At 39.8% G+C, this 27,516-nt stretch overlaps 1 protein-coding gene across 5 annotated transcripts in view; it reads left to right on the top strand.

The window, feature by feature from the left end:
- The first annotated feature begins 1,286 nt into the window (after window positions 1–1,286).
- The window catches only part of ACSBG1 (acyl-CoA synthetase bubblegum family member 1), a 99,413-nt gene continuing 73,183 nt past the window's right edge, over window positions 1,287–27,516 (top strand). For 2 of the 5 annotated variants that reach the window (XR_010622019.1, XM_065733535.1), the window contains exons 1-12: window positions 1,287–1,417; window positions 7,094–7,176; window positions 14,172–14,389; window positions 15,021–15,109; window positions 15,866–15,986; window positions 16,458–16,538; window positions 19,202–19,351; window positions 21,010–21,186; window positions 21,740–21,921; window positions 22,953–23,186; window positions 23,637–23,854; window positions 27,366–27,505. Coding sequence is in view for 4 of the 5 variants with exons in the window: in XM_065733535.1 (XP_065589607.1) it covers window positions 1,368–1,417; window positions 7,094–7,176; window positions 14,172–14,389; window positions 15,021–15,109; window positions 15,866–15,986; window positions 16,458–16,538; window positions 19,202–19,351; window positions 21,010–21,186; window positions 21,740–21,921; window positions 22,953–23,186; window positions 23,637–23,854; window positions 27,366–27,505 (1,743 nt within the window). In the remaining variant the exon portion in view is untranslated. The remainder of the gene's footprint in view (window positions 1,418–7,093; window positions 7,177–14,171; window positions 14,390–15,020; window positions 15,110–15,865; window positions 15,987–16,457; window positions 16,539–19,201; window positions 19,352–21,009; window positions 21,187–21,739; window positions 21,922–22,952; window positions 23,187–23,636; window positions 23,855–27,365; window positions 27,506–27,516) is intronic. The other 3 variants (XM_065733536.1, XM_065733537.1, XM_065733538.1) reach the window with 3 other exon arrangements.

Here is a 27,516-nt window from a genome sequence, read left to right as displayed (position 1 = left end):
ATTGAATTGCTGGCTGTAGTTAACAAAACTGCCTTGTTCTGGTGTCTGTCCTATTTCTGTTTAGCATCTTGTGACAGTGTAGGGTTGCAGCAGCAGTGCGAGTATCAGTCCCTAATTCCTGGCAGCTTCCAGTCATAATTGTAGAGTGAAGGACATAAACAGTAGGTGAGCCTTATTCACTTCCTAATTTCCTTCATAGCTTTGTAAGCCTGTCTGCATTCAGAAAGACTCAACTGTAGCCTGGAAAAAGTGGCCCATTCCACTGCAAAAGTTCAGGCTGTGGATATGATGCGGTCTTATGTGAGTTGCAAGCTGGCATTGAAGAAAAAGGTGACTGTGGTAACAGCATCATGTAAATTGCAGGATGTAAAAATCATTGGAAGGGGAAATAATCCTTTACTTATGAGTTAGCACTAGGATTTACTATTTGAAGCTTTAAGAGTACTGAGAAATGTACTAGGACTGCAAAGACAAGTGTAGAATTTTTTCTTGCAGCACGACATTCATGATTCTGCAGTTAAAATGACAGGGCTGTTTGTAGCTGACAGCTGCAGCAAACTTAGTTTGACACAATTGTGAGAGTTTTCTGTTAAACATTATGTTGCACGCTTTAGTATCAAATTGTGTTTGCACACAATTAAGCATGATGCAAGATATGCTGGAATAAAGTGGGCTTAGAAGCCATCCCAGGGAAGCTGCTCCCAGTGGAAGGGTTGAGCTATTCCCTGGGTCTGTTTGATTAACTGGCAGAGAAGTAACCAAACTGGGCTTACTACATCCTGTGAAGAAACTGGAGTTATATGTAGAAACACCTACAGTATACAACAGGTCTGCTTTGGTGAAAGCAATGAAGTGTTAGTAGTTGTAATGCTGGAGGAGGTGCTTGGCTGTTGCTGTACTGGGTTTCATAGCTATAACCTACTTCAGGGCATTTCCTAATGTAATTAATCTGTGTTTTCCTCAAGAAGACAACTTTGTTGAATGTTTTTTTCTGGAGATCATGGTAACAAAAATAAGAATTGCTTCAACTTATGTGAACTAATTTGTTAAAAATCTTGTCAGAAGAAATGATTTGCATTTTAAAGCATTGTAGACTCATTAAAATTCTTCTCATGGATAATTAAAGAGAACTGGGTTAAAAGGAAAGTTTAACAGTAAGCGGCTCACAGCACTGCGACATTTCAAGCATGTTAAAATCAGAAAGAAACAGCTTTTGTGGCTGTAGTCTCCTCCTCTTGTATTACGTGTTGTTTTTTCCAACAAATAACCAGTTACTATTGGTTTCTTCTGTTGTCCAAGTGGCGTATTTATGCCCGACCCGCACAGTTCTTCAGCATATTTGTGACCAGCCTTGAGGGTGTGTCAACATGCCTAACAGTGGAGAGACTCTTCAGAAAGATCCACAAGATGAAAATGGGTAAAGTAGCTTAATTATATATGTTAACAAACTGATTTTTAGATTTTTCGGAACTTTGCTTTGTCTTTTACTACCCGGTGGATCCATGAGAACTGTATCTGCCTCATGGGGACTGAAGCTAATGCCAAATTAGAAGTACCCTTTGAGGCTAGAATGAGATGAAATAGTAATGAAAATTCTAAACAGTTTTCTTCTATGCTGACTCCTAATTTGTCATTAGTTCCTAACAACTTAATTCAGTATGAACTATGTTGCTTGTATCCTATTTGCAAATATCTAATTGTGTAGTATTCATTTTCTAGCACAGAAGCCCTTAGGCCTGGAAGTAGGCTCAGCAGAAGTTTGTGTATATATATACACAACAATATATATATATTGTATATATACAATATATATATACAGTTCTTACAAAAACTGTATGCAACCCCTGTGGCTCAGCTGCTCACAGCTCAGCCAAAACAAGGAATACTAGCTGAAAATACTGGTAAGCTACTAGAATAGTAAATTATTAATGTGAGATTAAAGGCCTTCTCAAATAACAGAAAATAGCCAAGTTCTCATAGCCAAGAAAAGAACAGCCATGCTGCTCAGCCATCCCACTCAGCCATCCCTTGGGTCTCCAACAGGTAGAGCAGTGTTGAAAATGAGAACTTCAGTAGTATCTGCTCTGCATGTACTGCCATTCACATTGTGTGCTCTGAATTGACTGAAAAAACATCCTTGTTGCAGCTGTGAATCTAAGTGTTCTTCCTTGCAAGAATGGAAGGGGTAAATGTTAGGTGATACTTTGCCTCTGTTGTTGAATATCTTCCCATCAAAGGCAGCAGAACTTAAACAGATGACCCATCTCTTAGATCAGAGTGTGGGGAGCTTAGTTCTAGAGGAGTTGAAAGTACTTTCTTACATGAAAGGTAACCATCTCATCTACTCTCTTCTTTTTGCCTGTGGCAGTAGAGTTTTTGATTGAAAATACCTATTTTAAGTATAGAAGAGCAAATGGTACAGGAAATGTTTTAACTTCTGCTTATTTTGTCAGTATTGTTAGGTACTGATTATCAATTCCCACAAACATATCAGGTGCACGCTTGGTTGTTAAATCTAATTTCACCTTCATTTAGTTAAGAGCTTGCATGTTAATGTCACTTCTTTAAATTCAATAAAAAATATGCGTGGTGTATGGTTTGTTCCTGAAATTCTAAGGAAAGAAAATCAGAGGCTACAACTCAGGCTGCTTTTCATGCATTCAAATTCCTTACATATATTTTTTCTTGAAGAAGTCAGTGCATATTTATTATTTGCACGGTAGCGTTGTCCACCTGATGTGGTTTAAAGTTGGGTGAAGTTTCTTTCTTCATGCTAGAAGCAGGATTTTAGGGGAGGAGAACCAGACAGAGAATATAAGATTCTAGCAAGATGAGCAGAGTTAGAAAGAGCTTTTGTAAGGCTGAAATGCAGTGTGACCACAAAAAGGAGGAAGAGAGGAGGTAATGAGTTCGATATGACCTAACTGCTGTAATCCCTTCTGATAGCCACACAGAGGCAGCTACTGGAAGATTTTAGTTTCAAGTGTGGGTTTTCCCAGACAGGGTAGAAGAGAGCAGAGGCTGGCATGTTATTCATTTCTTCCCATTCACCCACATAGTTCTCAGCTGTCTGTAAAACAAATGACCAAAATATACAAGTTGTTGGGTTTTGTTTTGTTTTTTTTGTCAAGTAAAAATACTCCTTAGTAGCAGGTGTGTGCCAACTGTGGCATACAGCAAAACGGCTCTCAGCTGTTATCTTTTTCTTGAGTGCTTTGTTCGTTATTAAACTTCATTGCTTTTAAATATAACTTTGTGTGAAAAGAAGCTATATTAATAACTTGAGAGACAGTTATGTGGTGCCATCTGAGAAGAGGACTGATTGTCAAGACAGTTGAATGTTTTTGCAAGAGTAGGTGTGTATCTACGCTGATTTGTGGCCCCCTTCTTAAGTCTCATAAGGACATTGAAACTAATTAGAACACAAATCTAACCAGATCTTTAAGGACAGAAGGAAATTTTAAATAGAACAATAGGGGAAGTATTATAATATTGCCCTAATTAAAAGAAGAGGATTAGTTGGTAAATAAAACCAGTTATAACAGACAGTGATGCCCCTGTAAAGGACCACAAGGTCCTCTTTGCTGCTTAATATAGGAAGAATTTCACGTGTAATACAAAGTTAGGACCTAAAGAACTAATGCTATGGACCATTACCTTCTTTCTTTTCCTTATGCAGTAGAACACAATGAAATATTTTTTAAATGCTGTGTAATAATTCATAGCATCTCAGGCCGGGGATATAGAATTTCCTGCTTAGCTCTTTGTGTTGCTTACAGATTTCTGTTTCTCTGATGAGCTGTCAAAGCTCTGGCACTGTGTAGTGTTGATTTATATCAAAGTGATTTCACCATCTTTGTCTTGATCTCTGACAGATGTCTCCTACATCCTGTCCGCAGAGTTCTGTTTTAATATATTGGATTCAGCACTTGCAGTACGTATGAGAAATGGGGAAAGGATTACTCCTAAGTGGGATCTGGGTGATGTTTAGTGGACAGAGTTTCTGGGCAAAGTGCCAGTATCATTCAGGTTTTCAGAGGAACCCATAAGTAATATGACCCCCTGCTATTTTGCTGTGCAGAGAATTGTTGGGTGTTTAGTGAATGGTTTCATCTTGAAATAAAATGGCCCAGTGAACTGATAAAAATGCCTGATGCCCAGTAGAAAGTGCTTTGGTATAAGCAAACGGTGGTGATGCAAAACACACTGCCAGAAACAGTTCTGGTATAGGCACAAGCTGGTAGATTGCATACGGATAGGTTGTCCTGGAAATCAGGTAACAAATGCTGGAGAGGGAATAAATTCTCACTGACAGTGGCAAAAAGTGCATGTTTTCCAATTCAGCCTCATTTGTATGTTTCAACTAAGATTAATTTTTACTTGGGAAAGATTAAGGCAACAAAAGTACTGACTTGAGGCCTCAGATGGGAGCTTCTTTGTTAGAATGGTACCTCCAAATTAAATCCCATATTGTGTCAGGAAATACTGTTAGCACCAAACAGTTGTGCAGCACGTTTTCTCCTTGCAGCAGTATGCTTAGCAAGCTCTCGATTCAAGCAGTCCCAAAGCATCGTTTCAGTTTTACTCCAACAATTCCACAGAACATAATCTTCATGGAGCCTTTACTTAATTTTTAAAGTAGTTTAGCACCATAAAGAAAGCTAAAATATCAAGTGGCACTTATATTCTTTCACTCTGGAATGATGGTTCTGTATATGCACAATAAGTTGTTGGTGGAACATTTTGTGCACTTTGAGAGCAAAAAAAATCTCTCAGGTGGACTGCTTGGTTGACCAAGGCAGGTAAGAACTGCTTTACACACAATATTATGAACTTAAATTCTTCTGAAGATGTTTGATGTCTAGAGCTCCTTAGATGACATTTGCATGTTAATACACTACCAGAGGGAGTCCAGAAGTTCAAACTTGCTGGCTGTTACTTTCACATTACACTGTCAATGTTTAGGGAGCACAGTATCAACTGAACCGGTATCTTAGACCTTGTCTGGATGGGAATGAAACAAACTAAAGGGACTTTCCTCTGGGATAAACAGTTAATTACGATTATTTAAAGTTCTGATTAGCCTCACAAGAGGCTATTCTGTTAAGCTACTAGTCGTATCCGTTTTCTTCTGCATGCTTTTTTGCCATTCTAGGCCAAAATAACCTTCAGTTATCTTTTAACTGAGACTTCATTCATCTTATTTTACTAAATAAGTACAGATAAAAAGCCTTAGTATTAAAAAAACAGTGAAGATTTCATTAGATTTCTACTCATGAAATGTAATTTTTCTTTAGAATGGGATAATTTTTGAGGACTGTTAAGTGTTTCAAGTTGACAGACATACTTTTAAATGGTTTTAAATGCTTTTAATTATTTTTATTCTCAAATACACCTTCCTGGCCTGTTGCTCTGTGCAGTACACTTCGTTAAGTCACCATTCTCCCACACATCAAACAGATTTACCTTTTCAAATACAGTCTAATCCTCCTCTATATTTAAAGTACTCTGTTTCTCATCAACACCTGCCTCCACCCAGCCAGCAACTATTTTCAGAGTGCAATTCTCTGTTTATTGGACAAGCTCTTTCATGTTTTGCCCCATTATGCCATTAACAAGAGGGGAAACGTCCTCACATGCAAGCTTAGTGACAACGCCTTTTTTCCATCAGCTGCTTCTGCAACCTGTCCCTCTGCTCTGAGACAGGAATCTGCTGCAGGGGTAGAACCAAGCACTGACTGTCACTTCTGATGGCTGAGGAACTGCAAAAATAGCTGTGTTCTTCTGTAGGAGCCTGGCTTGGATAAGGCTTTCTTAAAATACTGTTTCGTTGTGAATAACAAATAGTAACAAACCCTTGGATTGTCCCACATACATGTATTCTTTAAAATGGAGTTGTTAATGCAAGATACAAAATAATGTGTGACAGCGTTTGGTCCCACTGCTTGCTGTTTGACTCTGCTGTGTTTAAAAACTACTTTAGAAGTTGCTTGTTGCTTCATTTGACAGCTGGGAAGGACATTGGTTGGATTTTCTTTTCCTGCTTTAACTTACTACATTACAGAGAGTAAGAACTTGTGCTTCTCTAAGGACTCTTCCATCTCTTCCATTGTACTAAGAGAGGAAATGACAATCCAAACTCGTGCTCAGCCCCTGAAGGCTTTTGGTTCCCACCCGTTGTTCTATTAAATGAAGTCAGTTAAATCAAAAAGTCTGCAGGCTGCAGCCTGTCACTGAAGGAAGAAGTTTTATTTCCATGTCTTCAGACAACTGGTATCAGCTATGGCTATTAACTATTAAATATAGATGTCATGAAACTTGTGCATTTCACTGACATATTATTTTAATGCATCAGATTATTCATCAGTAGCATTCTGATTTTGAATATTCTGTAGTACATTACTTTATGCAGTTATTCACTTTTAGGTGATAATTTATTATTTAGATTTTTTTTCCTTATATACTTTGCTGTATGTTACATTATAAACTTTGTTATATTATCTATTTACAATTTTATTTATTTAAATTTAAACCAGGAAATGTGAACTTCATCCGTGTGATAATGAAAATCAGTTGCTTTGATGCAGTTTTTGAGAAATATTTTATTATTGTTATGAACTAAATCCCTGGCCTTAAAAACAAAACGAGGGAAGTCCACCAAACCCTAACCTCATATCTTCACAGATACCAACAGTGAAAATTGATAGGAAATGTGATATTAATATACTGATAGTGTGGTCAAGGTTGGGATTGATCATCCATTCTTTATACTTACACAGTTGGTGGCCCTGTGAGAGTCACATTTGGTGTTCTCATCCTGTGTTCCATGGTATGGCACCTAGCGTCCTCTCAGTGAAATACAGACATCATCCTTACTGACTGAAGGCATTTCCCTGTCTAACCTGATTGTAGTAGAGCTTGCAAAAGGGAAACAAAATGTTCTTTGTTCCTTTGAGCTGTTTATTATGTTTCCTGTTGGTATTTCTTACTATTTACCTGTTGTGGTTTTTTTTTCCCCTTGTATTATGTGGATTGTAGTGGATGCTATTAGTACTCCTGGAGTTACATTTTTAACAGTTCTCTCTCCTTCCAGAAGACCTGCTGGTGCACAGTCTGCCTGCAGAGATTTGTTGGCACATTTTGAAGGGACCCAAGATGAAGGCCAAGAGCAAACGGGTAAGATATGAAAGGTGATCTTTGGAAATTGAATTCCTTTTTGAAATTTTAGTTGTCATCTACATATCTCTGCTAGCAAACAGACTGACAGTTTTTCAGGTCTGGGATAAGGAGATGCAGCCAGAGAATAAACTCAGGTGAAAAAGTGACAGGAGCTTTCTGTAAACTTGGATGAATTCAGTAACTTCTTAAAGTTTTTTGTCTGTATTTGTGATTGTTATTAGACAAAAATAGAAAGTAGCCTGATCTCCATCAAAGTCACACCCATTGTAGTCTTAACTTTGGTATGACTGCCTGCTTACCAGCTGCTAGCTATCAAGGATTTGGCATAGAGTTTATAACTGGAGGCTCTAAACAAATATCTGTCCTTTGATCAGTTCTGCACTGCATTGTAGCATATGCATACTGCTGTAATTTTAAACCAAGAGTGGTTTTAAATAAAAAGAGCTCTGCTTCTGTGTGGCTTAAGGGAAGTTTAGATGCAGAACATAGCCTTCTTCTTTGAAAGTTTGCAACCCCAAAGGAGCTCCCTGTTGCCTTGGTGAGCCTGCTACTGCTGTCTGAATTTGTTGTACAATTTGCTGTATTTGTAGCATGGGACAAGTGGAATAGTGACTGCAACTGGATCCTGAAGAAATCTACCTATGTGGCAGGTCATATGCAGATTTACATGTGTATTAAGATGCACTTGTATATGTGTGTGTATAGTCTTTAAAAATATAATTCTTTGGTTCACAATCATTTTCTTTTGTTGCATTTTTTAATGTTATTTTGGTTGAGATGTTTGGGTTTTTTGTTGTTTTTGTTCTTTTTAACAATTGAACTAATAGCTATTTGCATTTTTGTTTTTCAATAAGCAGGGAAGAAATTTTGATGGGTAAAGGTGACAACTACCTTATGTTTTCAGATGTTTCTGAGTGTTTTGTTGAGTTATTTGACACATTGAATGTGTAGATTATTACTGAGGCTGTAATTCTGCAGAGTACTTATTTGTGTGCTTGCGAAGATTCTGACCTATTTTTCTAATAGCATTTATCTGGGACGATGGTTACTGCCACCAGTTCCCTACCCCACTTGACTCCCAGAGGTTACTATTGGCTGGAGTTTACAGTAGTACGCTGGTCTGTAAACCACAGTGCTCAAGAAGGAATGTGTAGGAGAGGTGAACAGCTAAGGGTAGAAGCCATTCCAGCTATTCCATCATAATTTTCTTCTGATCACATGACACTCTCTATTCATTTTAATTAAGCAGTTCCTTTATTTGAGCTTAGATACATTTCTAAGTTGATGCATCAGAAGCTTACAATTGAAGTTAGTCTTTGTCTTTTATTTGACTTTGAGAATCTGTGGCACTACCTGCTATCCATTTAAATGAGGAGCAGTGTTCTACTTGGAAGCACTGCACTACTACACAAAAATGTGATGTCTGTAGCAGTGCCTGTGCTGTAAGTGGGCCTGCTGTGTACGTAAACAGAAAGGAGATTACAGTGCTTTCTAGTCGTGAGCTGTCTCATTTTATGTTCTCCAATTTCAGATGTAAATTTGTCTAATGAAGAGCTCAGGTTGTTTTGGAATTTTTTTCTCCCATTCTTTTCCACCAGGTTATAGAAGCTCATTCCTATGGACCCGGGCCATGTTTTGGTCTTCCTGATAATGTGAATATGAATCCAGAATAGTGTCAGTCTGGGCCACAAGCATTATATTGGCCTTAAATCAGTGTAATATTAGATGAGAGCTCATGTGTACTGGTTATATACTGATGAAATTGCTGAATAATTTATTGGAAAAGACGTGTGGAGAGAAGCTAGTGTAGCTTTCTATTCAAAAGTAGGTTCATGGTCTTGTTCAGCTGAGTTTTGAAAATGTCTAAAGACTAAGACTCTCACTCCCTGTTTCTCTATCGTGAAATTAAATTGCTTCATCCAGCAAGAATTTTCTTCATTGCAGCTAGTGTCTGCTGTCTCTTGTCCTGCTGTGTGCCTCTGAGAGGAATGTCATTTCTATAACAACCCTGCCCTGCCATGCGTGTTAGATTCACCCATCTTCTTCAGAGGCTTCTCTTACATCTCATACTCAAGCACTCTAACACCTCAGAGTCCCTTGCTCTGGGCTACTGTCACTTTGTTAGGATCTCTTACACTGGGACTTCCAAAGCTGTATGCTGCTCCAGGTGTTGCCTCATGAGTGCTGAGTAGGGGGACATAATCACTTCCTTTGATCTGCTGGCTGTATTCTTGCTAATGCAGCCCAGGAATTAGCCTTTCAAGAGTATAATACTGACTCAAGTACAGCTTGATTGCCACCAGTAACCGCAGGGATTTTTCTGCTGAGCCAGCCAGCTTTTATCCTGTGTGCTGACTTACCATTTATCACTGTTGAGCTTTGAGGCTTTCATCAGCCCATTGCTCCGGTTTGCTTGAGTCCATCGGAAAGGCAGCCTCACCCTTTGGCACACTGACCAATTCTCCATATTTGATGTCATTTTTGAAGCTTGTGAGGACGCATTCCATTGTCCGAGACAGCAGTGCAGTCATTAAAACAATATTGTTTCTAGGACTAACCTCTGAAGAATGTCACTTATAATTGACTGCTGGCTGGACTTGGAAACGTTGACCACTGTTCTCTGAGGCTAATCATCTTGCCAGTTCTTCATTCACCTGATACTCCATCTCGTCCAAAGCCGCCAAGTCTGACTGCTGTGCGAAGCCTGGTTAAAGACCTTGTTTAAGTAAATGACATGCCACTTCTCTCTTCCTCCCATCTACTCAGCCACTGTGGAAGTCAGTGTTGAACAGACTCACATTGGCCTTGGTAAATCCATTCTAGTTGGTCTCAGTCACCATTTTATGCCCCACAATGATTTCTAGGAGAGTTTGTTCTATAGTTTTCTCTCAGGTGAGTCATATTGCCCTGTAGTTTCTTGAATATTCTTTCAGTTTTTGCAGATGAACGTGACATCTGCCTTTTTTCTGTCATGAGGAATCTCAACCAAATTGCCATGTTTTTTCAGAGATGATGGAGAATACCTTGGGGTGACACAGGACCTGATCTCTGTGAAGAAACCCATCTGGGCCCATGGACATTTTTGTACATGTACAGTTTGCATAAGAGGTTCCTACTTTGATCTTCCTCTGCTGTTGTAGGTAGAACTTCTCACCTGGCGCTAGTCATAGAAACTTAGGAGGTCTTGTCATTAAAGATGAAGGCAAAGAAGGCACTGAGTACATCAGCCCTTTCTGAGTCCTGTATCAGTAAGTTGCTCGTTATACCATCAGGTCTTCCTTTGGTTTCTGATGTGCATGTTGAAGCCTTTTTCTCATCCCTCACCAGTTTCAACTTCAACTGATTTTGGACTTTCTATCTTTTCATACCTGGGCAATGTTTCTGTAGTGATACTTCCTCCTGATTGCACTCTCCACATGCCTCCATTTTGGTGCATCGCAATCAGTTTTAAGAGCATTACTGTTGTTATGAAGCTTATTTTATATGCAGGTTATGCAACTCACCCACAGTTGTTTGTTCTGTTGCACCACTCCCTCCATGTCAGTTTGTAGAAGCATTTTTTGAAGGATATTTTATATCTCTGATCCACTGTGGTAGCAGTTTACTACATCTGCAGTGCAATATATTTTATTGTGATTGAAAAATATTCCCTTTTCATACACTGGAAAAGGCAAAAACATCTGTGAACTAGAACATCAATTTGAGGCATTCTGGTTATTTAAAAATAGTTCAGTTATTTTATTGTTTTTGTTTTTAATTTTAGAGAGCTTAAAACTACAGGTTTATCATGGAAAAATAATACAGCAGAATTCAATTCTCCTGCCCTTAACTGTAGGTAGTGCAGGCAGCAGGGAAAGATATTGGTTTGTTTTGAAAAAAAAATTTTTTTAAATCACTATGTATGTATTCTGACTCATACAAAGTTCTGTACCTCTTAATCTTAATCTGTTCAATGGCACAAGAGAAGTTTGGGGCAGATGCCAAGTTTTCTGACTCCAGCCTGTGTGTAAACACTCATCTCCAGTTTTCACTGAAAGGAAGTTTAGCTTTCAGGGCCGAAGACATGTTGAAAGAGAGAAAAAAAACCATAAAAAAAACAACCAAGAAAGGTAAGAGAAGGAATGACGTGTTTGTATTGTCAGCAGAATGTGATGGCATCACAGCTGTGGAATCTGCAATGATGAGTGTCTATTAAAAAAATGCCTCCAGCAGAGAGCTGCATACCTTCACTAGTCATTAGAGCAGAGTGGTGTTTTGCAGGAAGTGGCATGTAATCAAAATAATGTTCTGTGAGTTAAAACTGGATGAGTTTCAAGCAGAAGTTAGATCACTGTTTTAGTTTCTGCTTCACAGATGGCATATCAATTTGAGCTGAGGTCATGCAGCAGGGACAGGAGTGGATGGGACATAGAATCATGGAATATCCTGAATTGGAAGGGACCTTTAAGTATCACTGATCCTGGCTCCACACAGGACCACTCAAAAGTCAGAATATATGTCTGAGAAGGGGCTCAGGGATTCAAAATTGAGTACTTCAGTAAAATGTGTGTTTTTTTATTTTATCTAATGAAGCAGATTTTTTAGGAACAATTGTTTCCTTGCCATCTCTAAGGGAGTTATTGAGAAGCACGTGAGCCAAGTTCACATTATTTGTGAACAAAGAATCATTTGAGAGTACAAAGGGGTAGTGCAGGTAGAAGGAGTTACTCAAAGAAATAGGTAAGGAACAAATTGCCCTCTTTTATTGCTTGCATCAGGTGTGCTTATTTTTTTTTCCCTTGTGTTCTCTAAATCTACAGGTGTATAATGTATCCGTGCTCATACTTTATTTAAAAGATCCTTATTCTGATTTCCTCAGGTTTCGGGTGGTAAGTTCATTTCCAGCTTAGACACTGCAGTTTAGCTTTCAGCTGCTAGTGTGGCAGGACACCTATTTTGCTTTTCCCAAAGCATATAATCAGTTCATTCAGTATTTAGCCAGGCATTCCTTCCCAGGCTCTTTCTGAAAGGACTGAGTGCTCCGCTTAATGTCCTGTTGCATACTGACAACAGAGCATGTTGTTCATTTTCTGCTGTTCATACAAATTCTGTGGGAGAGAATTTGTAAGATTTTTTTTTTTTTGCTTTTTACCTCGACTTTTTCTTTAAACTATTTAACTACCTTTAGATTTAAGTTTAACCCACAAATTCATGCGAGTACAGATCTGAATGAGTGTAAAAGTGTGTATTCCTTTGCCATATATACAGTGAAGAAGTCTCTATGTCCATTACATAGCATCTTCTATTGCTAGTAGTTTTCTGAAATTCCTGGATTTATAGTGCCTTTTAGGCACTGACATCAATACACTTGACAATACTGGGTAAGACACCACACCTGTGTTTTAAAATCATTATATGCAATTTGTACACAAGAAAATGAAGGCAAATGGAGATTAAGCTTTAAGATTTGAGTTTATTGCTCACTATTAATTTCTTGACCGTCCTGACAAAGAGAGCAAACACAAGGCTGTGTGTCAGGAGCTTGAATGCAACATAGTATGAGTCAGAAACAGTAATCCACATTGATACACATCACAGCTTTGATAGCTCCATTCACTTTCTGCACCAGAGCTTGTATCCCCTTGTCTGGGAAGGGAATAGAAAGGTAAATAAACTGTTTTTTCAAAATGCTGTGCACATGCTGGGGTATAGCAGGAAGGCAGTGACATCTTTGGAGTAGTTTCACAGAATGCTGGCAGCAAACTAGGCTGGCTGTGGTATTTTCCTCTTTGGTAGTTGTACTTTGTTCAGTTGACTAAGAATCTAATTTTCTGTGGTCAAGTTACGAGACTTTTTGCTGCAAAGGGAAGTTTTCTAAGTGAGTATTTGTGAGCTTAATATGCCTCTTATTATCTGTGCAGATTATTAAGCCTGACTTGAGGGAGGCTGCAGGTGTATCCTAAAGTGGATCCAAATATGATGGATGTATATAATATATATATACACAATATATATAACACATATGGTGTATATAACATCATTGTGCTTGGTGCACAAGCAGTTGCTCAGCACCCCCCAACTAGCTAGCCCAGCTAGCCCCCAAGTAGTGGAAGAAAATGAGATGAACCTCTACCCCATTCAGAACTCCTTCCAGATGAAGTCTTATGGTACAGAACATCCCTTTGGCCAATTTAAGGCTGCTGTTCTAATTCTGTCTCCTTACAGCTCCCTTCCCAGCGGATGGCCTTGGCTCTGTGCAACACTGCTTAGCAGCAGCTATCAAGCATTGTGTTATCAGCATTTTTCTCCTAGAACCAAAACATAGATTGTACCAGACACTCTAAAGAAAATGATTCCATGCCAACTGAAGCTGAGACCTGGGCTTTGTGATTGTTTTTTTTTGTCTTCCTTATAAGGATTCACCTGAATTCTGCCAGTTTATTAGCCCCTAAATTCTCTTAGAAGTGTATTTGTATTAAGTGTGCTTCCTGGTGGGTTTGCAACAGCAAAGTTGCAAGCCAAGATCTTTGAGTCAGTCATTAGTTGTGAATGCCAGGGACTGCTACAGTCCGTGTCACCACTGTGAAAACCAAGTGGCACTAGGTGGTGTTCCTGCTTGTGCCCTGTCCCATCAAGGAAGCAGAAGGATTGAAAAAGAGTGAATGGTTGGGAAGATAGCATGAGGGAGATGAGCAGGAGAATAAACAGGAAAGGGCAAGACGGGGAAGTGGAGGTGAAGATCTATACATAGGTTGCTCCAAAAGTGACTTTTCCTATTTATTTCTGTGGGAACTATGACAGAAACAAGGAACACAATAACACTATTTGTGGGAGCAAATTCTCAGCTACAAAGCACTCTTTTTCAGCACAGTCACTACCATTAGCTGTTCATTTTCACCAGCGATGAACAAGAGCCGGCATGCCATGCTTGTAAAAGTCTGCAGCAGTGGGGGTGACCCACTGTCACCACAGTACTTTTCAGTAATGTACCCTCACTATGCTTTCCTTTCCAGAGACCTTGTGGACTTCCTTTGCTGATGGCAGAGTCAGACTGAGAATAGATAACTCATGTCCGCAGACTCCCATAACAGTTCATCAGATGTTCAAGGAGAGCCTCGAAAAATATGGATCTCTTAATGCTTTGGCCAGCAGAAAGAACGGGAAGTGGGAGAAGATAACCTTTTCAGAATATTATTGCCTTTCCAGGAAAGCAGCCAAGAGTTTCCTGAAGGTCAGTACAGAAAGCAAAACCAATTCCCTTTCCTTGCTGTCTCCTTAAAAAACAAATTTCAGAGGTTGCTTTTATCTTTTTTCTTTTTTTTCTTTCTTTTTTTTGCCCTCTATTAACTGAAGATTGACAGACATTCTTTATTGAAATAATAAAGATACAAATGGTTTTGGTCTAAGAGGTAATAACACTACTGCCATTGCAGGTAAAGAGCCACTGTTTCACTCAGGTGTAGGTACAATGCTCAGCATAGGGCTGTAAGGTTAAGAGAAATATAGGTGAAAGAAACACTATGAATTTGTCAAGATAAAGACCAATTCAAAACAGCTCTGAGCAGAGGCTAAGGCTAGCTCTCATGATGCTTCTATCCACATTTAAAAAAGGTCTGTTTCTCTGGCCTGTCCCAGCAGCAGAACTTTAGCAGGCAGAAGGGGCAGTGGAAAGTTTAGGTAATATTAACTACTGACAGGTTCCAGTTTTGCCATGGACATTGGTATAAAGCTGGGGGTGGATGTGTCTTATCAACACTGGAATAATACAACTTTCTATCATTTGTATGTGTTCTCATTTTTTTGTGCTATATATTTATCTCCAACGTGCCTATATTGTATAACTTATGCTTATTACCTTTAAGCTTGGTCTTGAACGATTCCACAGCGTAGCAATCCTCGGATTTAATTCTCCAGAGTGGTTCATCTCAGCTGTTGGAGCTGTGTTTGCTGGGTAGGGTTATTTACTTTGCTTTTTGTGTAGAAATGTCAAAGTTCCTGTTTTGCTAGGTTTAGAAATATGGGAAATCAGAACTTGGTACCGCATCCTGGAAGTTGTGCTGCAGCTGATGAGCATGTTCAGGAACATACTGATGTCTTGTAGCTCTCAGTGTTATCTGGACTGTTCTAGACACTGAATGAAACCTGTGACAGTTGCAGAGTCTTCCATCACTAGAATGTGGGAATCAGATAAGACTCACCACCTTGTGATATTGGTCTATGATACAAATATTGCAAGGTATCTTCAAGTGAACAGACTGACAGGTGAAATACTCACTAGCTTGATTCCTTCTGTCCTGATAGATACATATTAATACAATTTAAATTTTAACTCTCAGTTTGTTCCTGTGCCTGTGAAATTCGAACTGAATTACATGCAGCTTGAACACAAAGAGGACAGGTGTTTTTTAACCAGTTTCTGAGCTAACTCCACTGTAGCCTTAACCAGACAAAAATACTGAATCCAAGCCTACAGCACTGCCTGAGTTCAGGGATTTACTTTGCATATACTGTTCATGTATACCTGAAAACTTGAAACAAGCATGACAGTTGTGATGATGTGTACTTTCAGATCTTCATACTCTTTTCAGCTTTCATCTGATATCTTATTATTTGCTTTCTGCATATTAAATACATCTATGCATGTATGCATATAAATATAAATGTTTCAATATATGCATTCATATATATATACCAATGTTGGATCCAGAGGAATCGTCACAGGAATATATACAACCAATTCTCCAGAGGCCTGCCACTACATTGCTTATGACAGCAAAACCAACATCATGGTTGTGGAAAATCGGAAGCAATTGGACAAGATACTGCAGGTATGAGGTGGCTGAGAGCTTACTACAAGCCCTATTTTCTGCCCTTCTTGATGCTATATTGTTCCCAAATACCATATTTGCTACCTGTGTCGTGGAACCTTTAATGTCAGAGGAAGTTCAGAAGTCTGGTGTCTGCTGCGGGTAACCAAAGCAGGTCAATTCAGCTTGACCTTGCCCATGCCTTTACTTGTACTTGTGATGCAGTAAGAGAGCATGCTGAAGAGCTATTTTTGGTGTAATTAATAGTTAAATTTTCTGGCTGAAAACAGTCTTACATGGTCTGCTCTAGGATCTTACCATCTTTTTTAAATGAGACAGTTGGTTATGAATGAGGGGAAAATACCTGGCACAGGAGGGAAGCAGAGGTTTCTTCTGACTGTCAACCCAATTATTATTTTGGCAGTACTTCAGTGGGGAAAAGCACAAGATATAAATAACAAATTATAATAATTGTTTTTCTAAATCTAATAGATATGGAATTGTTTGCCACATTTGAAAGCTGTGGTGCTGTACAGGGACTCGATTTTGGAGAGACATCCAAATCTGTATACGGTATGTGAACATTAGAACAGTTAATGTTATTAAGGTATTAATCAGTTGATGAGTTTCTACTATCTTTCATCTGTGGAATGTCTGCCTTTCAGAATGCTTTGCTGTCTTCCAGCAAATGTATTCAGAGCTTTCTGAGTGTATTCTGTGTAGTTTACATGTAACTTGATGTTTGGTGCTTGACATTTAGAGTGAGAGCTACCTTGCTTAGCTGTCTTTTGTCTCAGTATTGGTTTGTTTATTGTTGTTTGTTATTCAGTTTTGATTAACAGAACATCTATAAGCTTCTCAGGTGTGAACATGAGCTCTTAACCATCTGAAAATAAGTTGTCCACCAGCTCTAGTGAGATTTGAATTGTGGATATTTGCACTGGATCCGAGAACATGAAAATGCCTATACTTTTACAGATAATGTTTATATCTCATTTACACCAAATACTTCTGGGGTCAGGCAACACGTGAAGAGAATGAACTACAGACTACGTAAAGAAAAGCACATTTTCTCAGCATATGCAGAATCTTCAGATCATGTGGCAAAAAAAAGTAGTGAAAGGGATAAATTCAGGGTCAGAAAATTGAGTAGTAGATATTTAAGCTAAACAGGACTTTTTTTAATAAAAGTATTTTTCAGTATATTTTAAAAATGTAATTGAAAGGAGTTATATAACGATACAAAAATCCCCTTTTAAAGTGCACTGGAGGTTATCAGAATCTGGTTTGAAAGATGTCTTAATGAAGAGTTAACAGCATCAGAGTACTTCTGTTATTTTACCCATAGCATGCTGTTTATATTACACAGTGCTACAATGCTGTATGTATTGATACAGAGTATTTTTACATTTAGTACAAAAACAAATTGGAGCACAAGAAGATATTGCTGCTTGTATTTCATAATAAAAGGAGTAAGAGCTAGCAGATCATTTTGGAAAAATGCTGAAACCTAAATGCTTGAGATTTCTGGAAGAGAGAATTAACACGTGGTTTATTCTGTTACTGGAAGGTACACTTGAAACCATCCTGCTTCAGGTATTAGACGTATTTTCTCAACAGAGAGGGGTAGTTGTGAGGAAGTCTGACAGCTGCCATAGTGCAAAGGAAAGATTGGTGATCAAATCTCTAAAGGCAGAAATGATTGTTTATTATCTTTGATGTAAGGTACCTAAACCACACGGCATATGATGAAAGGACTGCCACTTGACAGCTGAGATGTAATGATCAATTGCTGAAGTAAGGACAGAGATCTGGTTCTCTTATTAGCATGTGTTTCCAGAAGGCAAACAGTAATGTTTGTGGCTGTTTGTACCTCCCATACACCGGAACAGGAACACTCACTGTTGCAGGTACTGTTCCATAAACAAAACCCAGGCAACAGATATACAGTGATTAACACATTCTGGTATGAGTAAGCAGTAAGGTCACGAAAACAGGAGCAGCAGTTAAGTCACATAGAAGCAATGACACCCTTGACAACACCAAACTTTCTAGAAGTGAAGTAAATAGATAGAGCTGTATTCTGTGGGAAGGGATAATGTGTGATGAGTCCTTTACTTGCTGTGGAGCTGTGCTTTGTACTTCCTCTCTTCCTAGAATGGCTCATTTGGTGGAAGAAAGTATAAAACTTGGGACTGGTGTTTAGCAGCATCCTAGGACAGCAGTGCTACCCAAGAAGAGGAAAGCTAGGTGCCACAGAGGCAAGTTATTGCAACCCTAGTAGCACACTGCCAAGGCAGAGAGAGGTCTGAAGGAAAGATTGAACTCCCCCTCAGGTAGAGGGTGGAGGTTTTAACCTCTGCTGTCCTTCACATCTCCCCCTGTACAACTGTGTGATCCTAGATTCGACTTGCAAGAAATCATGAAGAATGGGGGAGCTGTGTCTTGCTCTTGGATGATGTAGTTCTGTAGCACTGTTTGAATCACCTGATCTCAATGGGAATCAATGGGAAATCAGACACGTTACTGATTTTCTTGGTTTTTAATATACACTAGTTTTCAGTTAGCATTGAGAACAACAGTATAACTAGCAGAATATTAAGCACACACTGTAGATGTGTCTGAGAATGACCAATAAAATGTAGAGGATAAAGCTCGTTGTGCTTCTCAGACAAGTTTGTCCTGCACAGAAGTCCACCATCATTTCAGATTGAAGAAAACATGCGTGGAAGCTGTAATCAGCATCATATGTTCTGTTTGCTGTTAAACAGCAGGGAACTTGGGCAAACATTCATACATCTAGGTGTTGCTTTTGCACAGAAGTTTTAATTCTTTCCCTTAGGGTATTTATGTAGTGGACAGGGAATGATAAGGGGAACATGGTAAGTGTACTTCTAAAAACATAGACCCAGATTCCTTTAAAGAAGTCATTATCATTCTAGGTGTGAGATTCTACATAGAATGCATCTTGGATAAGTAACAGTAATACCATTTCTTTTGGAGAAGCTGAAAAGACTCATATTAGCATACTTTCAGATGGTCTGTTTGCAGCTTTCACATGAAGTTTTACAATATTCTGAGTTCCACAGGCAAGTTCTGGGGAAACCTGTCTTGGAAATGTGTTCAGAGAAAAGACACTGAACTTTTCTGCCATTTTTTAGACTGATGCGATAACTTTGTCTTTTTGACTTGTGAGGAGTCTTATGATATCCACTGTTTTCTGCTACATGTTCTAGATGGAAGAGTTTCTGAAGCTGGGAGATGACATATCTGATGGTACTTTAGATGACATTATTAACTCCCAAAAGCCGAATCAGTGCTGTGTACTAATTTACACATCGGGAACGACTGGGAAGCCAAAAGGAGCCATGTTGAGTCATGACAATGTATGTACCACAGACTTTGCCTTGAGCACAAAAAATAGCAAAGTATGAGGATATGTACTCTTGTGTTTTGAAAAGACTGCTACATACCAGCAGACTTTCAAGGCTCTAGTTTTGTAACATGGATAGAGTATTACAAAGCAACATTGAAAATGGAGTCCGCTGGTTTTGATAATGTATAAGCAGGGTGAAGAATGAAACTCTTAAGTAGCACTTCACAAGTTTGAGTGTAGTTTATTATGAATACGTTTTGTTACTCACTGTTACTTCTTAAAAGAATGCAGAAGCTATTACAGGTAGCAAGCAATTCGCTCATATGTATGTAATTGGCACAGAAACATCTCGAAGGAGAACATAGTGGACTTGATAGACAAAAAGACCGACCTGGCCTTGCAAATTCTATGCTCTTCTGTCTCAAAAGAGTCTGGTGTCATTTCCATGTTAGCTGCCAAACTATTCCTGGCTGATGATCACAAACAGGCTATTTTTATGTTGACCAACAGTGGAAAACATGCCTTGCCTGTAACTGCTGCTGCCTTCTTTAGTCAAAAGAAGTGTGCCACCGTCCATCTGTAAAAACCAGTGCTGAGTCGGTCACGGGCACCCACACAGATCTGCTGCAAGCATGCCTGCATGCTGCAAGGCTTTGGAGGATAAAGAGGATGAGCAATCCGTACAAGCACGTTTCAAGGACATCCCACTCTGCCTACTGTGTTTAAGTCTGATAACAGTTTGACCAGGGCTGACACCTATGTTTGGAGTGGCCTATTTGTATTTTTTCCCTGCCAAATCGAAATAATTTCCTTTGTGCATCCTGACCTATCTAGTTTAGATTAATTAGACTCCTCTAAGAAAGCTGTTTCCTTCTTTCTGCTGTGAACATATGTTCTTTTTCTCACATCATCACATAAGTGTGAGTCAGAATGCACTACATTCTGATAACAAATGTAGGTATATATAGCATCCTTCAACTGCATCTTCTTAGATAAATGAGGAAGAATTGGGAAGATAAGAGGGAAACACCATTACAGTTTCACTAAGAAGTCAAGCAGGAAATCTCAGCATTATTCACACGTGCAGTTCTGCCTGTGGGGGACATATGTATGGGGGAAGCCCTCTGTGAACCACTGCAGCGAATCTTCTGGAGGAGCAGGATGCGGCTATCATCCTTGTTTGTGCTTAGCCATGTTAGGATAAGCACAAGGCAATTAGCTTATTGCAGTTACTTATCACTGAGTACGTATTGTTATTTTTCAGGTAGACATTTAGACATACACTAGTGAAAAGTGCCAGTGTGATAGGAAGTATGCACAGGAGGAAGAGTGCAAAAGAAGGGGCAGATTTCTCCTTGTCCATGGCTGCCTTCCTAAGTGTGGTGCTGGGGTGTAGGGAGTTGGTAGTGTTTGTAAGCCAGTCAAGCAGCAGAAAGACCACATTTACTTGTGGTATCTGCAAACCTTTGATGCAACTAGATGAGATGATCTTGGTTTTGACTGAGTGTCACCAGAGGAATAACCTGGCGTGCTGTAAAAGATGACAATGTCTTCAAGAATTTCTGTAACCAGATTCTTCATAGCTGTATTTAGCATATCATGAAGATCTTTAGTTTGTGTTAAAAGAAAAATAAGTGTTTGGGTTTTTTTTTTTTTTCATTTAAATAGATAACTTGGACATCAGCACATTGCAGCAGAGCAGGAGATATGCAGCCTGCAGAGGTCCAACAGGAGTCAATAGTCAGTTATCTTCCACTCAGCCACATAGCTGCACAAATATATGACCTGTGGACTGGAATCAAGTGGGGAGAGCAAGTCTACTTTGCTGAGCCAGATGCTCTGAAGGTATCTGCCTTGCCTTGCACATGATTAAGCTTGAACTTTTCGATCTTGGAAAACATATGAAGGAGGAAATGTGATCTTAGAAGAGGCACAGAAGATGAAGACCTAGAGTCTGGTATTTTAGGAATTACAGAAAAATAAAATCCATTAGACTCATGATCCAGTGCTCTAAACTCCCTTTACTTCTGTGGTGAAATTGCATAGAAAGTGAATGTCTTTCTGCAGTTAGGAATGTGCCTGGAACTGGTCCCTTGCCTGTCCACACATAAAACTCGTAATTATTACAATAGAGCTTGAGAAGAAGTCAGTTCTGGTATTTTCCCTGATTAAACAGCTAACTTAATGATTTATGCTCACACTATTCTTAATGTGTGTGAAACATTTATAGTCTAGATCAATAAGCTTCTATTTAAGGCAGACAAATGTGCCTCTAATGCAGAAAAAACATAAGCAATTTCTGGGGGGAAATGGAAGCAGAATATGGACTGTATCACCAAACTTCTTCAGGGACATGGACCTTCTGCAGTGTTCTGATATGATTTAATGACTTTAACAGGGTAGTTTGATCAACACGCTAAAAGAAGTGCAGCCGACATCTCACATGGGAGTTCCCAGAGTATGGGAGAAAATCATGGAGAAATTAAAGGATGCTTCTGCTCAGTCAGGATTTGTGAAGAAAAAAATGCTGTCATGGGCTATGTCAGTGAGCTTAGAGAGAAACCTGAACTGCTCAAGCAGGTATGTGTTATCATGAGAGAGGTCTCCAGCATCCTGAAAGCAGCTGTCTGCATGTAATAAGCTCTCTAGCACCAATGATACTCTCTAAATGCAAATAAGTTAAATTTGACTTAGCAACAGAACAAATACAGTACAAGAGGGAAGGCGTAGTTACCAATTACAGGAGGCTCATTGTAAAACCAACCTCCATCTTCCCTGAGAATGTATTGCCATACCACCTTGCCCTAACTTTCTGCCTTCTGGGAGTTGAACTGCTTGGTTTTCAGCTGGGAGAGGTGCCTGCTAGGTTACTGGTTTAAGGAAAGGGCAATTTGGGCAAACTGTGTGAGAAGGAAGATCTTAATTTGGGGGGCAACCCAGTTATAAACTGCCTCATGACAATTTCAAGTATGCATCTTAGGAGCAGTAGCACTTATTGCAGACAGAAACTCACCAACTATCTCAAACCTCAGAATTCTCTGAGCTCTAAATACATTATTCTGAATAAGACAGGTGTTTTTCTCCATAAGAGTGCAGATGCTGAATGTTGTGTATGTTCATAAATTAACTGAATTCACAATTCTTTCCTGTTCCAAAGTTCTTGAAATGGGACACGGTGAAGTATGGAATGTCTTACAGAACATGAGGTTCCCAAATCCACGGTGCACCGATGGCAGTTTGCTGTCTGACCTTTCAACTTCCTGGAAGCATTTTGCCAATTCCAGATTTTACTGGTATTGGTTCTCAGATTAATTTAACTGATAAAGGATCAGGATTACAAAAGCTTTATCTTATGCAATACAGTTTTGTAGATGCTTTCTGAATTAACAGTATTCAGGCACCGTAAGAGTTGGAGTTGGCTTGCAGTGAAAGACACTGAATAAACAGAGAAAGAAGCAGTAAGTTACCTGTTACTACTGATGTCAGTTCTGTCAATATCTAAAAACAAATGGCAAATACATATCTAAAAATGCCCTGCATTTGATTTTGTCTTGTTAAGCATAACACTTCATTTCACTTACTGTCTCTTCTGTTTCTTGTTTTCTACTCAGCAGTGACTTGAAGCAATTTTGGACAAGGTTAGCAGATTACTTGGTGCTTGCAAAAATACGCAACGCGCTGGGTTTTTCGAGTTGTCAGAAGCACTTTTGTGGTGCTGCTCCTCTCAATACAGAAACACTGTATTTTTTCTTGGGTCTGAACATCACCCTGTATGAAGCCTATGGCATGAGTGAGACCACAGGCCCACACTGCCTCTCGGGGCCGTATAACTACAGGCAGCACAGGTAACTTTACTTTTATTATATTTCATTGTATCTGTGAGAAGTGTATTACCAAGTACAGCAAACATCACTTTGAGGTCAGAAACTGAACACATTGCCTCCATAGCATGCCAAGTTAAGAGCAACGAAAGCATTTTCTGCAGAATACAGTTACTAAATGGGATGTGTGGCTTAGCTCTGGCCTATGGTAGGATAACTTTCAAAACGAAACCTCAAAGATACAGAGGGGGAAAAAAGCAAGAAGCATGAGCAAGATGCACAGTTGAAAAGTGCCAGAAATTCTGTTGTGTTAGCCCCACTAAGTTATTATTTCATTCCTTTCCAACAGTTATAGCAGGGTGTTACTTACCTATTGCTTACATTTTGGTAGCTTCAGGGAGTTGGTATTGTAGATATCCTACAATATCAGGTATTTCTGTGCTCCTTGTGTGTTTTCCTGCTCTTCCCCAATAGCTGTGGTAAACCAGTACCTGGCTGCAGAGTGAAATTAGTGAATGAAGATACAGAAGGCAATGGAGAAATCTGTTTCTGGGGAAGGACTGTTTTCATGGGTTATTTGAACATGGAAGACAAAACAAAAGAAGCCTTTGATGAGGATGGGTGGCTGCATTCTGGAGATTTAGGAAAACTAGACAAGGATGGCTTTCTCTATGTCACTGGAAGAATTAAAGGTAATGAACAAAATCTTGCATCATGTTTATAGTAACATAAATAATGCATAATGCACCCCCTGTGATCCAAGCAGAGACGGTCAGAGATCTACTCCTCCATCTGAACTGCCACAAGTCCATGGGACCAGATGGGATCCACCCAAGGGTGCTGAGGGAGCTAGCAGAGGTGATTGCCAAGCCACTTTCTGCCATCTATCAGCATTCCTGGTTATCTGGAGAGGTCCCACAAGATTGGAGGCTTGCCAATGTGACTCCCATCTACAAGAAAGGCCGTAAGGAAGACCCGGGGAACTACAGGCCTGTCAGCCTGACCTTGGTATCAGGGAAAGTTATGGAGCAGATGATCTTGAGGGAGATCACACAGCACGTGCATGGCAACCAAGGGATCAGACCCAGCCAGCACGGGTTCACCAGAGGCAGGTCGTGCTTGTCCAACCTCATCTCCTTCTATGACTGGGTGACCAGACAGGTAGATGAGGGAGAGGCTGTTGATGTAGTCTACCTGGACTTCAGCAAGGCCTTCGACACAGTCTCCCACAGTATTCTCCTGAGGAAACTGGCAGCCCGTGGTGTGGACAGGTTCACTCTTCTCTGGGTGGAGAACTGGCTGGAGGGCCGTGCCCAGAGGGTAGTGGTTAATGGAGTTAAGTCCAGCTGGCGTCCTGTAACGAGTGGTGTCCCCCAAGGGTCAGTATTGGGGCCCATCTTGTTTAATATCTTTATTGATGACCTAGACGAGGGAATTGAGTGTACCCTCAGCAAGTTTGCAGCAAGCTGGGAGAATGTGTCAAACTGCCTGAGGGTAGGGAGGCCCTTCAGAGGGATCTGGATAGGCTGAACAGCTGGGCTGAGCTCAATGGGATGAGGTTCAATAAGGCCAAGTGCCGGGTCCTGCACTTTGGCCACAATAACCCCATGCAATGCTATAGGCTTGGGGCAGAATGGCTTGAAGAATGTAGAGAGGAAAAGGACCTGGGGGTGTTGGTTGATGCTCGGCTCAACATGAGCCGGCAGTGTGCCCAGGTGGCCAAGAAGGCCAACAGCATCCTGGCCTGTATTAGAAATAGTGCAGCCAGCAGGAGCAGGGAGGTGAGCATCCCCCTGTACTCAGCTCTGGTACGGCCGCACCTCGAGTACTGTGTTCAGTTTTGGGCCCCTCACTACAAGAAGGACATTGAGGCCCTGGAGCGTGTTCAGAGAAGGGCAACAACACTGGGGAGGGGTCTGGAGCACAAGTCTTATGAGGAGCGGCTGAGGGAGCTGGGATTGTTTAGTCTGGAGAAGAGGAGGCTCAGAGGAGACCTTATTGCACTCTCCCACTTCCTGAAGGGGGGTTGTGGTGAGGAGGGGGTGGGCCTCTTTTCCCTGATAAATAATGACAGGACGAGAGGGAATGGCCACAAGTTGTGCTGGGGGAGATTTAGATGAGACCTGAGGAAACATTTTTTCTCTGGAAGAGTGGTCAGGCACTGGGATGGCCTGCCTAGGGAGGTGGGTGAGGCACCATCCCTAGCGCTGTTCAAGAAGCGTTTAGATGAGGTGCTAAGGGATTTGATTTAGTAGTTGGGTAGGGATAGTGATAGGAGGATGTTGGACTAGATGATCTTGAAGGTCCTTTCCAACCTAATGAACCTATGAACTATTCAGCACTGTTTAATCACATATCAGATGTGGTATATCTCAGTTAGTGACTGTCTTCTAATCACAGCTACATTAACCTAACAGAAAGTAAAATGAGCTTTCTGATGAGGAAGCCCTGGTGTTCCTCATTAGGGAAGGTTTCCTTCTAGTTTTTAATAGGTGGAGATAACTCAGTTCCTACAACGAGGCTTTTCATCTGCCAGACCTTTATTTGTGAGTAAATAGCAAGTAATATAAAATCATAATGCAGGTTTAATGTGTCTTCTTTGATTCTTATGATCCTTTAAGCTGTCTGGCTTCCCTGAATATTGCTCAGTTGTCTTTAATTACACACTAGAGTGTTTAGATGGTAACAGCAGACAACTCTACTATGTAACAGTTATTGCTGTAGGTCAATGCTAGGTTCCTCTGCTTTTTGTGATACGTTTGCAGAGTATACTGTTGAAATTTGAGAGCACAGGGCAGTAAACCGAGGTGTTATTACAGTGCATAGATTGAAGTCTCACATGAATAAAACTGGTCATTGGTTACTTGAAGTACTTTTTCAAATTGCATGCTGATATAGTGAGGTTTGTCATAGATGTGTAAACTCAAGATCTAAAAACTGAGTAACTATCATCACAGAATGTACAATGAATCACTAAGGGGATGAACATGGGTGAATGAATTTGTCATAGGGTAATGTGGTGTCCTATTAGGCACCAGGACTTAAGTAGGTACTATTAATAGGCTGCATCAAATACAGTTACCTTGATTTTTGATTTGCTTTCTTATCTGATTCAATTCTGCTTAGTTTTGTGGTTGGCATCTCCTAGTCTCCTTCTACCCTAACATCTGTGTTGCACTCAATCTTCCTTGACTGCTGAACTAACAACTATTACTGTAATTATAGGTTAGGAAGACCATCTGACATAAAAGAACCATCTGTCCAGTTTACTTTTAGTTTTAATGTCTAAATAAGGTAAAATGCAATAGAAGGCAGTAAAGGAGCTTCTCTTCCAGTAACTGAAACAGGACTTCTTCCTGTACCTCTTTTGGTCTTATATTAAGCATGAAACCACAGAAATTGCTTTTTGGTACTGGAGATCCAGAGAAGCTGCAAAACACAAAGACTAAAAAATTGCTAGAGAAGCCCAGTCAGGGAGTATCTGCAGGCACGTGCAAAACTAATGTATTCAAAAAGTCCCTAATTAGTAAAGTTAGTGTCACTACTGTTAACAAATCTTAAAAATATTAAGTTGTCAGGCTGTCATTAAACCCACCTCATGTCAAAAGCAGGACAGCAATGACTACTTCCACTGTGAACTTTGTCCCTTAAATCTCACTATCCCTCCTCACACTCCTCTTTCCCTTCTTTCTGTGTTGCTTTCATGGAGCTCTCCTACACTATTAACTTGTTTTTGTCTGACCCCTCTTGGTGCTTCTGAGAATTAGTTTTAATCATGACGTTAACCATGAACTTGCTTTTTAGTGAGTTATTGGTGAAATAGAGAGTAAAGAAGCTAGTCTGGAAGAGGTGATTGCCCAAAGAAAAAGTCCACGTTATACAACGTGTGCATGTTAAACTATTAACCTGTTACTGGATTACATAGAAAACGTTACGCTATTTAAAACATACACTGCATGTACGTGGGGGTAAATGTTCAATTTTTCCTCTATATAACACATTTAAGCACATCCTGGAAAAGCATCAATATCTACAACTGGTATTTTGAAGACAGTCAGACCAATAACTTAAAATAGGCTTGGTTTCCTTGGAAAACTGTCGTTTCTCTGCATATAAGAATAAGAAAGGTAGAGCCATCCAGGAATTAGCCTGCTTTTTGGAATGAGATTTCAAGTAACAGCCTTTCTTTTTCTTTTGGTCTAGATTTGATTATTACAGCTGGAGGTGAAAATGTGCCTCCCATTCCTATTGAAGACGCTGTTAAAAAAGAACTCCCAATTGTTAGTAACGCCATGGTGATTGGAGATAAAAAGAAATTTTTGTCCATGTTGCTGACCCTAAAGGTACACCAGTT

Source organism: Cyrtonyx montezumae, unplaced genomic scaffold (assembly GCF_038088225.1).
Source record: "Cyrtonyx montezumae isolate F1298 unplaced genomic scaffold, pur_monq_1.0 scaffold_17, whole genome shotgun sequence".
In the NCBI taxonomy this organism is placed as follows: domain Eukaryota; kingdom Metazoa; phylum Chordata; class Aves; order Galliformes; family Odontophoridae; genus Cyrtonyx; species Cyrtonyx montezumae.
Note: the sequence above shows the minus strand (reverse complement) of the source record. Positions and strands in the feature narration are given on the sequence as shown.